At 30.2% G+C, this 12743-nt stretch overlaps 1 protein-coding gene across 1 annotated transcript in view; it reads left to right on the forward strand.

Annotated features, from left to right (window-relative positions):
• The first annotated feature begins 5 nt into the window (after positions 1 to 5).
• Positions 6 to 12743, forward strand: part of LOC117168837 (PAX3- and PAX7-binding protein 1) — a 16662-nt gene continuing 3924 nt past the window's right edge. The window contains exons 1-10 of the mRNA XM_033354690.1: positions 6 to 322; positions 2820 to 2998; positions 3681 to 3846; positions 3940 to 4039; positions 4123 to 4277; positions 4399 to 4484; positions 6437 to 6636; positions 8978 to 9167; positions 9627 to 9750; positions 9866 to 10054. Of these exons, the coding sequence (XP_033210581.1) occupies positions 151 to 322; positions 2820 to 2998; positions 3681 to 3846; positions 3940 to 4039; positions 4123 to 4277; positions 4399 to 4484; positions 6437 to 6636; positions 8978 to 9167; positions 9627 to 9750; positions 9866 to 10054 (1561 nt within the window). The 5' untranslated portion in view covers positions 6 to 150. The remainder of the gene's footprint in view (positions 323 to 2819; positions 2999 to 3680; positions 3847 to 3939; positions 4040 to 4122; positions 4278 to 4398; positions 4485 to 6436; positions 6637 to 8977; positions 9168 to 9626; positions 9751 to 9865; positions 10055 to 12743) is intronic.

A 12743-nucleotide genomic window follows, 5' to 3' on the forward strand; every position in this document is an offset into this window, starting at 1 on the left:
AAAATGGCGTCTGAAAAATGCAGCGAGAACTTTCGTGTTCCGTCCGAAATTTGGTGATTGTACATTGTCGCGTTCTTATTAAATAGTTGATTAAGATTATTTACGTAGAGGAATAAAACGTAGATTGAAGGAATCATAAAGATTGCGAAAATGGCGATGTTTAACAAGCCTAAACGCAATATTCGTCGACGACATTTCAACGATGATGACGAAGATAATGAGAACAGAATGGAGTCCGAAGATGCTCATCCTGTCAAAATTAAACCAAAGAAGAAGGATAAACCTAAGCAGCTCCTTAGCTTCGGAGAGGAGCTCGAAGAAGGTAAGGGCATTTAACAAATAATTCGGCCTTAACTTACAGTTGAAGACGCTTAGACAAATGTTTTCAGAGTGCCCTATCCCTGATCGATGACCTTGTGTCCTTTATTCAGGGTGGCCGCTGGGTCGGGAGGCCGGGAAACGAGAGTGAATTTATGCTTTGACCGGCACTTTAAAAAAAATTTATAAAAAAAATCTGTCAAAAAAAAACTTAATCATAAAAAGATAATCAGTTGAATTTTTATCTTTTTCAATTATGATATCATTCCGCTTACAATGCGTAATTCGAAAATCTTTCACTTACAAATTTTCCATTTTTGATTGTAACTTTTTAAGTGTATATTTCTAGTTTAAAAATTTAGATTTATAATAAATATTCAGCGTCTATAATTCCTAGAAAAAAATACGATTAAGTTGAAGAGATATTTAAAAGGCCGCAAATGATTCAAAACTAATTTTAAAACATTTTAAATAATTTAAACGAAGTGTCTACATATATGAAAAATTAATTAAAAATTTAAATTAATGTAAATCAATATTTAGATGTTTCAAGATTTTAAAATAAAACTTAAACTTTTTAATGATATCAAAACTATTTAAAGTGAAAATAATTTAAATTTTAGTTTAAGAAGTGTTCAGTTTATAACAAAAAAGTGATCGTTCAATTTTTTATATATTTAAAAAAGGTACTCTTTTTTATGTAGTGATAATAATTTTTTTAATAATTCAGCTTCATTGATTGCTAGGAATTGTCTCTTATTACAGAATCTTTGAATACGCACGTGCGAATCAAGTTTTTTTGTCACTTTTTCTTTCAGGTTTTTAGAGAATTTCTTAAAAGTGTATATTCATTCACTGCATAATTTCCATACTCAGCGGCTCATTACTTCAGTGATTGAAATGTTCCATTACATAGTTGTATCGATTTGCAATTATTTTTAATCGCATTCATTTTTTTTTATATTTCTGTTTTTTTTTTAAATTTGGTTACTTTTATTATTTAAAGTGAAGAAGCACGTACGTATAAAAGAATAGTATTGAATGGATAAAATATCGAATTCTTTGGGATAAATTTTAATCTTTGAAATTTTACAACAAAATGAAATCATAAATTGAAAACTAATATTTTTGAAACAAATATATTTTTGATGTATTATTATGTTATTTCTTTTTCAGTTAATCAGTTTTTTTATTTTTTACGGCTTAAAATACTTGAAATAAAGAAAAAGCGATGAACATTTTTGAAGTATGATATTATTTTCAGTGAAAATAATTGAATTATTTAAATATATTACAATTACAGACTGGAATTGTTTAAAATTAAACCAGATAGAATTAAATGCATTTAAAGTAGAATCTTACATCGAAACATTTAAAATGATTTGGTTTTATTTTTGAATTGCAAAATTATATCGCTTAAAATAATTATATTTTGTAGCTAAAAAAATAATTAATATCATTGCTTATTTACATAATTAATTATTACCTGAAATGTCCACAATTGCTTGAACAAACTTTTAAAATTACATAATTTCAAATTAAAAACTTTAAATAATTGCAAAAATCCCAATTAAAAGCATTTTATATTCAACAATCTGGAAATGAGGAATTCTTAAAATTGTAGACTTTCTTCAAATTCTCTGAATTCCCTGAAATCCTTGAATTCCTTAAATATTTGAATTCCTGAAAATCTCTAGATTCCTTGAATTGCCCAAATGCTCGGAAATACCTGAAATTCTATGAATTGCTTGAAATATTGAACATCCTGAATTGCTTCTATATTCTAATGCCTCGAATATTATAAATTTCTTTAATTCCCTTAATGCAGAATATTGAAGGAATTCAAAAATTCTCTAAATTTTGTGAATTCCTGAAATATTCTGAATTATTTTAAATCCCTAAATTTCTTCTATTCATCTGAGTTCCTTAGATATTCTAAATTCTGTGAAATCCCAGAATTCCTTGAGTTATTCTGAATTCTCTGCATAATTTTTAAGTCATTGGAGTTGAGAGAATTCTCAGAATTCAGGAAATTTTAAGAATTTAAGGAACTCATGATTGAGACAATTCCAAAAAATTTTAAATAATGCGAGCCTAAGGGAATTTATACGAATTTAAGAAATGCGGATGATTGAGAGAATTTAGAGAAATGCAGATTTCAAGGAATTTAAAATTTTCGAAAAAACAAAAAACTGAATACTTTTTGAGTTAGCTTTCCAATTTTCCAAGCCTCTTCCGACATTAATCTATTAACCAAAATGTTAAAAATTCGGCATGAAAAATAAAACCATGCCTCTCAGATTATTTTGTTTTGAGTGATTGAGCTGTACATTTAAAAATGGGAATCATAATCATCCTTTTTTTATATTTCTATATTATTAATATAGAACATAGCGTTTTCTACGCGCTTTAGCGCGCACATAATACTGCTAGTGGCTGTTTCTATGGTTAGCTTGTATGTATTTAGAATAAAAGTTAAATAAAATTGTTTGTATTTGCAGCGGATGATGGGGAAGTTTTTAAAGTGAAGAAATCGTCGAGAAGCAAAAAACTGATGAAACAACTAGATCACGAAAGAAAAAAAAAGAAAGGTGAAGAGAAAATGCAAGTGGACTCTGAATCAGCGAACATGTCTGTTAAGCAGGAAAAAGATTTAGAAATAAAGACAGATGATCTAGTAGTAAGCTATCTCTATGATGTTTTATTAGTATTAATATCTCTGCTATTAAGTTCTAGTTACCAGCTTCGAAATCTTCATATACTTCCTAACTGTACGGCTTTGGCTACACAGTATTTTTTCAGCATATATAGTAGTTTATGGTCCACAAAATATTGAAGAACCCTAATGAAAATCTCCAATTTTGAAAAAAGCGAACTCCACCCAAACTTATTAAATTATTTATAATGTATTTACTTAATTCTTATTTAGTTCTTTACCAAATAATATTTCTATGTAGTCAAGGCTTCACAAGAGAAATCCTTTCCTTACAATTTTGTTTATTAAATCGAGTAAACATTTCAACTTCATTATAATTATGCGATTTCTAGAATTTAACCCGGATATGGAAATACTTTATTGCATTATTCATCATGCATCTTGTTTCATTTCAAGCAAATTAGAGCTAGAGGACAAATTTTAGTACTTTGCTTTTTAATCAATCACAACATTGTATTAACGAATGTTAACAGACAATAGAATATATGTATTTTCTGAAAGATCTTTTTTAATCTATTAGGTCTCTTAAATCTTACTCCAGATTGTTTTTTTACTGTGAATGGATTAAAAAGATCTAAGTGTTTTAATCGAATTATAATTGTTTTGTTTTTTTATAATAGACTTACAATTTCCTATATTTTACTAGGTAAAAATAAAGAACACTGGGCCCCTTATTTTAAACGGAAGGGCTGCAATGGCTGCTGGAAAGGATGACTACTCCTCTAATGAAGAGGAAGAGGACAATTTTCAGGGGCATAAGTTTCAGAGGCACCGCGAAGACCGGGCTGATACAATGAAAATGTTTTTAGAGAGTAAGTTATTGGTTTTACAAAATAGGTTAATCTTAATTGTTTTGACTAAATAATTCGTTATTATTTATTGATCGATTCTTATTTAATTTTCAGGTGGATGTATACCAGACCCTGCAATGATTCATGCGGCAAGAAAACAAAGGCAAAAGGCTCGTGAATTAGGAACCGACTATATTCCTATCCAAGAAAAGAGGTATCAAATGTGCCAGTTTATTTCCTAGAATTTTTGTCTGTTAACCCCGAAAGAAATGTTAATTCTGGGCTATTTTATTGCAGTGAAGCGAAAGGAAAATCGAGGTTAATCAGAGAAGAGGATCACGATAGGAGCGATGATGATTCTCAAGATAGGCTTGATATGTTGGTCAGCACGGAAGCGCGTGATAAAGAAAAAAGGAGAGAAGCAATCTTTGCTTCACAAGTTACAAAACATTGTGAGTGGTTTCTTTTGTATTCAGAGTAACCGGAAGTAAAATTTGTTCGAAAACTTCAATTAAGAATCACGATTTTTTCCCCCAAGGTTTTAATAGATTGTTATTAATTTTTTATTTGCAGTTTCAGATGATGAGGAAAGCGAACATGGTAACGGAGAAGAAGAATGGGAGGCTCAACAGTTTAGAAAAGGCGTGACTGGAGCTCAGGTATGTTTTAATTGGAATTTTATTTAAAATTTGGTCTGCTGAGATAATAAGTAACAGGGTGGCCGCAAGTCAGGGATTTTGTTAGATTGGGGGAATTTCTGTAAGATGCACTCTAAATTACTGATAAGAATAAATAGGACTGCGAGTCATTTTTTTCTCATATCACTTTTTTAATAGTCACTTTTTAAAATGAAAAGATCACTATGTCATTTTTTGTTTAGTTTATTCACTTTATTTCTGAATTTTCTTCAGTTCTTTTGAAATCTTTGAGGGTATTTCAAAAGATTCCAAACAATTTTCGAGGTAGTAAACTTTTTTCTGGTAATTTCCAAGGATTATAAACGATATTTAGAGAGTTGAAAAAGATGGACTGGGGTTTAAATAATTTCCTAGAAATTCGGAATATATGAAACTGTTTTATAGGACATGAAAGGTTTTAGGATATTTTAAAAGATTGCAAGGGATTTTATCATATTTCCTAGTATTTACCTGATTTTAAGTAATTTAAAAAGATTTCAAGGTTTTTTAAGTCAATTTTCCAGAATTTCAGAAAATATCAAATTTCATGCGATTTCACGGGATGTTATAGTATTTTATTTGATTTCAAAGAGTTTATTCACAAGAATTGAGGGACTTCGTAGGATTCAAAGATTTTCAAATATTTGAAGGGATTTCAAACAATTTCCAAGCTTTTAGGACATCTTTAATATATTTCAATAATTTGAGGTGATTTCAAAGGATGTTAAAATTCGAAGGAATTTTAAAGAGCTTATGGAAGTTTCAACGGATTTCAAAAGATTTTAAAGGAATTGAAATATTTAAGAGCATTAAAAAAAACTAAGAAATTTTTAACTGATTTCACTCATTTAATTGGAATGAAAAGGATTTGCAATATTTTCAGGTATTTTAAACGATTCCAAGGCATTTTCAAGAGCTTTACAAAGTTTCAAACGATTGCCAAATATTTTAATGTTTTCAAGCTATTTAAAAAAAAATGTCTTGGATTTCAAAAAAATTCCTGCACATTTTGGAAAATTTGAAAGATTTTTACAGGACATCTAAAGTTGGAAGATTTCAGGATTTCAGGAAATATCGTCAGATTTCATGGAATTTTATAACTTTAATCGGTTTCAATTAATTCATTCACAAGAAGTGAGGGATATCGAAGAATTTTTAATGATTTTAACAGATTTAAAAATATTATTTGAAATTCATTTGTATTCCCTTGAAATTTCACCTGAATTATTATTAATTTATCTAGAATTCCTTTAAATTATTACGAACTCTTTGGAAATTTTACAGATCACTTGAATTCTTCTAAATTCACAGAATTCTATAGATTTTTAAAAAGTTTTTGTTTAATTCATTTTAAAGTCTTTTAAACTTTAAGGCATTTCAACCATTTCTTTTTAATTCCCTTGGATTTTTCTAAACTCATTGCAAACTTATTGATTTTAATTACTTTTTCTCAAATTTTTGAATGATTTTCAATTCTTTGGAATTTTGTTAATTCACCTTCATTTTGTATGAATTTTATCGAATTCTCCTCATTTTTCTTTCAGTCTTATGAATCGAATTCTTTTGAATTCTTTTTCCATTCCAAAAAACATTACTCGTATTATTCATATATAATAATAACTTTTTGCAATGGAAATTAGTTACTTTTGATCACTTTTACATTCTTCAAGCAAGTTAGGCCGTTGCAACCTTGAGAATGATAAATTAAAAATATATGAATTTAAATTTCAAATTGTTTTATTCCGCTTATCAAAGATTTTATATTAAAAATTTTACAAGATTACAATTTTTTTCTTTAAATGTGAATGGTCAGGGGAAGTGAAAAATGAGTCAGGTAATTTTAAAAATGAAGTTTTGCGGCTACCCTGAAGTAAATCATCTATGTTGATGAAAAGATCTCAGATGTTTATATGTTATTTTACATTAATTCGCAGATCGCAGCAGTTCAACAAGAATCTCTAATGCAACAACAGTATAATATGGGAATGGCCGTGAATCCAATGATGGCATCAGGCATGCCGATAGAAATGATGATGATGCCAGCACCTCCACCTCCGCCGTCAATTCATCCACCCGATCCCACCAAAGTCGTCCCCGTCGCCCCGAAAGAAGTTTTAAATAAAATGCGTGAAAGGTGGTATCATTTAAATATCTTATCTCGAATGTCTTTCAGGACTCGGACTCATACCTGCTGTTTCGCATTTTCATCACAAAATGCAAGGCTGGGGATAATTTTCGTGGCTTAACGTCCAAACTATATAGAGGAATTAAAATGTTTATTTACTTTCATTCAATAATTAACAATATTAAGTAAAAGCATTCGTCTTTTAATGATATAAAACATTTCAAAGTTTACAAAATAGTTCAAATCAGAAATCTTTCAAGTTTAATAAGAATTAAGAGAAGATTCAAATTTAGAAATGAATGAAGTTGAAATTAAACGAAACAGAGATTTTAGATTTTCCTACCATGCAATCAGTTAAATTTGCAAAAATAGAAATAACGGAACTAGAAGAAGAAATGATTCAGAGCATGCCGAAATTTCTGGGATTTAAAAACACTTAAAAATAAATTACAGTCAAACCTCGTTTATTGCAACTCCTGCATTCCCGCTTCCGCACTGTCATTGGCTATACGGAACATGTGACCGTTAGTGGTGGAAATTGGGGAAGTTGCGATAAACGAATGTCTTGGATTGCAATAAACGAGTGTTGCAATACACGAGGTTTGATTGTAAATCGCTTTTAAGGAAATGTATTCACTTTATTGGAATTAGTGAAGTAGATATTAATTTTCAGGAATTTTCATAATTTTTGCAAATATATTTTAGATCAGAGTTTAATTAGTTTCATTTTATGCGATTATTCTTCGTTAATCGTATTTTTTTCTTATAAAAAAAAATTTCCAGCTAGAGATTCAACGTTTTTTTTAAACTGTCGTTGAAAAAAACGTGGAAAAGACCTGAAATTTACAAATGTAAATTCTGTAGCAACCTTGGACCGAATCCATTTTCAAATCAGGCAGGTTCTACACTTGAAGTCAGCTTGATTTAAAATATATTCGGTCCCTGATATATGAAATTGAGTTGGGAATTTTTATATTAATGTTCCTCAAATTACAACATAATAGCTCTTTTATAAATTAAGTTTAGAATTTACACAATGAAATCTTTTACAAGTTTAAAATACCTGCATAGAATGCAAAATTATTAATATATTATAGTAAATTTCCCCCTATTCGTGCGGCCTTGAAACGTAAACGTTCCATAATTTCAAGGCTGGAAGGGCCTCCACTTCTACCACGACCTTCACGTTATTTTTGCCAAGCGAAGTTCATTGGCTGCCCCGTTCTTTTATCAATGAGGACGCTGTAAGAAACTTTTTCAACTGCGCGTGTACTGAATAGTGCGGGTCTATTTGAAATCAGTAAATGCTATCAATAATAATAGAGCAGCGTAGCGGAAAGGCACAGTGCGCGGGTACTCCAGTATATTGCGCACTATTATGCATTCCAATTAGAAACTTTTCAGGTGACCTCGAATTATGCAACTGAAAAAAATCATGGTTCGTTGGGGCATTTGCGCATCATGCATGTCAGTGTTGTTTAAGTGGTTTTCTTGACATAAGATGTGAAAAGTATAACATTTCCTTCAAACAGTATAGATTTCTAACTAAAAATCAGTATAATAGAATTTTAAAAAATCACTCATATATTTCGTGGAATAGGAATACAATGTAATCACGCATAATTCTGTTTCATCCGATTATTACATCAGATTATTAGAGTACCCGGCCTGATACATTAACTGATAAAACACATTCTACACTTGAGAAATATTGCTATTCTCATAAGTATGTCTTACTGTTACGTTTAGAATATTTTCTCGAAAAGGTTGTCTGCATTCCCATGACGTCATGCTAAAAAACTCAATTCAATCCAACCAGAGCTTCCCGCTCTTCGGACCTCCTTTTAATTGGTCAGCCATTGGTCCGGGCGAGATCGTATCTGGTGGGAGGTGACGAAACTGCGAAATTGGAAATAAGCGTGTATAGGGGACTGAAATGTACTGTAATTGTATGGTATTTCTTTATAATATGGTTTTCTTCCATTTATGTATGCCTTATAACTTTAAAAAGAATTAATAGGTTTTATAGTTACTTTCAATTGTGCAATAATGATTTAGAAATACATAGGATTTCATGCTAGAAAGAAGAAAATTTAAGTTACTACGCATTGTTTGTTATTTTTTATATTTTTTCTAAACGTAAAGAGTTTGATTAATTTTTCTTCATTAAAAAAAAATATATCTCTTAAACTTTTACTTTGTATTTCTAAAGGAATAAATTGTTCGAAATGTTGCTACTATTTGTCAAAATGTATGCCACTATAACACTATTTTTGATCTCTGAAGTGAGTCCGAGCCCTGATCTAAATCCTTCCATTAGTCTATTCTAATTAAATTCGTCCATTATCAGATTAGAGAGTTTGAAGGAAGTTCATCAACGCCATCAATCGAATTATGAGCAGCTACAAGTGGAATTAGTACAAACGGTGAAGGAACTGGATGATGGAGAAGAGCGTGCGCCGATGTTAGCACGACGCTTCAAAGATTACCAAGAGTTGCGTGGGTATGTCACTGACTTGGTAGAGTGTCTTGATGAGAAGGTGGGTTGATACGCTGTCACGTTTTTATTTCTCTGAGCACCAGGGTTTTACATTCCACGCGAGAGGAGGGTTTCAATTTCACAAATTGATACCATGCATATTTTATACAAGAATTGGAAATCTCTTTGCAAAACAATTTTAGTGTCGAGAAATAATGTATTGAAAATGCTGGTCTTCCATCATTTGAAAAAATTGCCTTGGGTCTCAATCTTCTCTGTATTGATCGAATCTAAATTTTCATTTCCTAAGAAATTATATAACACGCGTTGTAGTGAAATATGTTTATTATTGTCAAGTAAGTATTAAAGGAAAATAGCAATGACTTTGGAAGGTTGGCTTTCGTTTCCCATACTTGATCAATACTGCTGATCATTTTGAATACATATATATTATCCTCTGACTTCCAAAGACATTGAGCGATCTCAGCGAACATTGTTTTAACTTTGATTTCTTTGTTAGCTGCCTCAAATTCTTGGACTGGAGCAACGCTGGTTAGATCTTTACAGCGAGAGGTCACTTGAAATTATGGAGAGACGTCGACAAGATACGAGGGATCAGGCTGAAGAAATCACCACAGCTTCAAGTCAGTTACTTTTTTCTGGATAAATCCTCTAAATAAATTAAGAACTTTCACGTCGATGTCCTTTTTTTCTCCTCAAATTACAATTGTATTCATTATTTACTTCTTGGTTGCCCAGGAGGTCAGACGGTAAGGAGAGGTCCAGAAGATGATGCTCGAATTCGAAGGGCAACGGAAAGAGAAGGGAGACGTGCTCGACGCAGAAGAGCGAGAGAATTGGCCCCAACTTTACCGAGACACTTGGATGGAATGTCGAGCGATGACGAAGTTACAGAGCAGCAAAATCTCGCTTTTAAACAAACTAAAGGTAGGAGACAATAAAAGAATAAAACAAAACTCCCGGGATGTAGCTGGCAAAATGCAATAAATATCGTCTCTCTCTTCGGGGAAAAATGTATTTGGATTTGTGTTCAATGTTATCAATCAACTCCGTTAAAATATCGAAGATAATTTTATCTTTAAGATTTTAAAAATAATATTTCATTCAAAACTGAATGTTCCTCTTATTGGGTACATGAACCTTGATATTAACCGGATATGACAGGCAGCGCTCGCGGCGACCAAAACCTGAAATTCCTGGGGGATAGAAATTTGAAATTTACACAAGTTAGCACGTGTGCATTTTTTTAAATATAATAAGTAACTAGATGATTACTTTAAAAAAATATGTAACATTTTTCAAAGCGAAACTAAATAATAGAGGAAACTTTCTTGCAAAATGATTTAGTGAAAAAATTGTCTTTTCATTCCAGCTAAGCGCGTTCTAGTTTCGTTGTTGGTTATGAACATAACCATAAAAATTGTCGGTCGAATGTCAACAAGCGGATTGATGATGTATATTTTACTTAGAACAGGATTTTAAGCTATAAGTCATTCTATCGATTTTCATCCTGAAACATTGAATAAGGGAAAAAGTTTAGCAGTAATTCATGTGGTAAGGGTGCAGAAGTGAAAGTAAAGGGAATAAGCTAAATTCAGTGCACCGTTAACAGACTAGCGTCTGTTAGTTCAAAATGTGCTACAGACTTAGGACATGAAAATACCAATCGTATTTTTATCCAATTTAGTGTGCAATTTGCACACTAGAATATCCCTATGTTTGAAAAAGAGCAAATTAAGAATATGCTTAACGTTGATTATTTAATTTCCAATTATTTTAACAAATTAAATCTGTTTAATAAATTTTTTTCTCAATTTTTTAAATGAATAATTATCACTATTTCTTCACTAAAATATTGACCACCATTGGTTAATTAATGTTACATTGTTGAAACAAATTTCATTTATTCAAATAAATTAATATATATATATAAAAGTTTCAGTATTTAATAAGAAAAAAACTCGACAAACAATTTGGTATATCGTTTTAAATCTTTATTATTTAACATCCTAAAGAAATATTTCAAAATTCTTTTAAAGGCAATTTTACAGCTTTGGATTATAATATGATTATTGATTAAGAATTTAAAATATATAACTTCCAATTCAAAGTTTTATATAAAAAAACCTTGCAAAATGCATCCTTTAAATATTTTACCCACTGTCAGTTGGAATAATAACCTCGCTGAAGTTTGCAGTGTTGATTATAAGATTATTTGATGCCAACATTGAATCCAGAAGGTGGCACACCCATATCTATTCTGGAACACGCCCTATTTCAACCCATAGAAATAAAAAAATAACTCATAAAAATGATCCAATATATATTCCATATGAATAAAATGCATACATTTAAATTATTTGTTATTAAAGTACCTTTAAAAAATGTTGTTGGTGCCTAGCTCAAAAATGTGATTCTTTTAATCTAGCTCTAATCCTGTTTCCAAGAATGATAATTAATCATGATCATGCATTGATTAATTCACCAAGTACAAAATAATATAAAGAAATTCATCATATTTCATGAATTTATTATAGTCTTTCATAACAATTTCGAACTAACCTTTGTCAAAATCAGACATCTTTAAAACGGCAGATGCAAAAAAGTTTTGTCAGCCCTTGCTATTATTGTTTCTGCCCAACAATTATATTGTCAGTCCTAAGTCATCTCTAAAAATATAATCACACCATCCCATTACTTTGCATCATTTGAGCAGGCTATTATCTTGCAATCTTGATTTATACTCTTTTTAAAACCAGAATTTAAACGATCTTAAAGATTTTCTAGAATTCAAAACAACGCTAAGAATACAAGTTAAGAGATCAAACAGCTGAGATTTCACATAATAAAATACTTTCCCTTAAATAAATCTGACACAATAAATAAGATTATTTTCATAATAACACTTATCGCTTAGATTCTGGCATTTTATTTGCATAAATCGTGTGAGAACCGTGTGCTCATTGTTTTCTATTGTACATACCTAAGACACATGGTCAGGGCCAATGACGTCAGAGTTTTTCAAATATTAAATTAAGTGTTTAAATCTAGTTAAGCCGACTGTCTATCGAATGATTTATGCAAAGTCTATTGTTTCAACAATCAATTAGAAACATTTGCTTCCCTTCGTTTAAGACGTCAAATTTCCTTTGTAATTTAACATTCACTTTTTTCTTTCAACCATTAATACAATTTTACTGAAATATATGTGTGTACTTATATATAATGCAGACTCCCTATAAAAACTGAAAATCAAACCATCAAACTTAAATTATTTGAATTTCAACGCAATACAATATTAATAGGAAATTTATGTTTTCCTTTTATTTTTCAAACGTCTCTGTTTTGACAAACACTTAAATTTCAAGTTTGAAATTCAAATTTTTAAAAGGATTATACTGAAAATCTTTTAATTTAGAAACATTTCAATTTACAGAATAATAAAAGTTTAATACTAGAAGTTTGGAATTTAACAAATAAATGTTTCAAAAGCATTCAAATGCTCTGAGTTTGCATACAAAAAAATATTGTTTCGAATTAAATTTAAATTTATTTAAAAAAGACAATGAACAAATTTTCTGATAATTATTTGCCATTAATGTTAAAAAAATGGTTA

Source organism: Belonocnema kinseyi, chromosome 3 (genome assembly GCF_010883055.1).
Source record: "Belonocnema kinseyi isolate 2016_QV_RU_SX_M_011 chromosome 3, B_treatae_v1, whole genome shotgun sequence".
NCBI lineage: Eukaryota > Metazoa > Arthropoda > Insecta > Hymenoptera > Cynipidae > Belonocnema > Belonocnema kinseyi.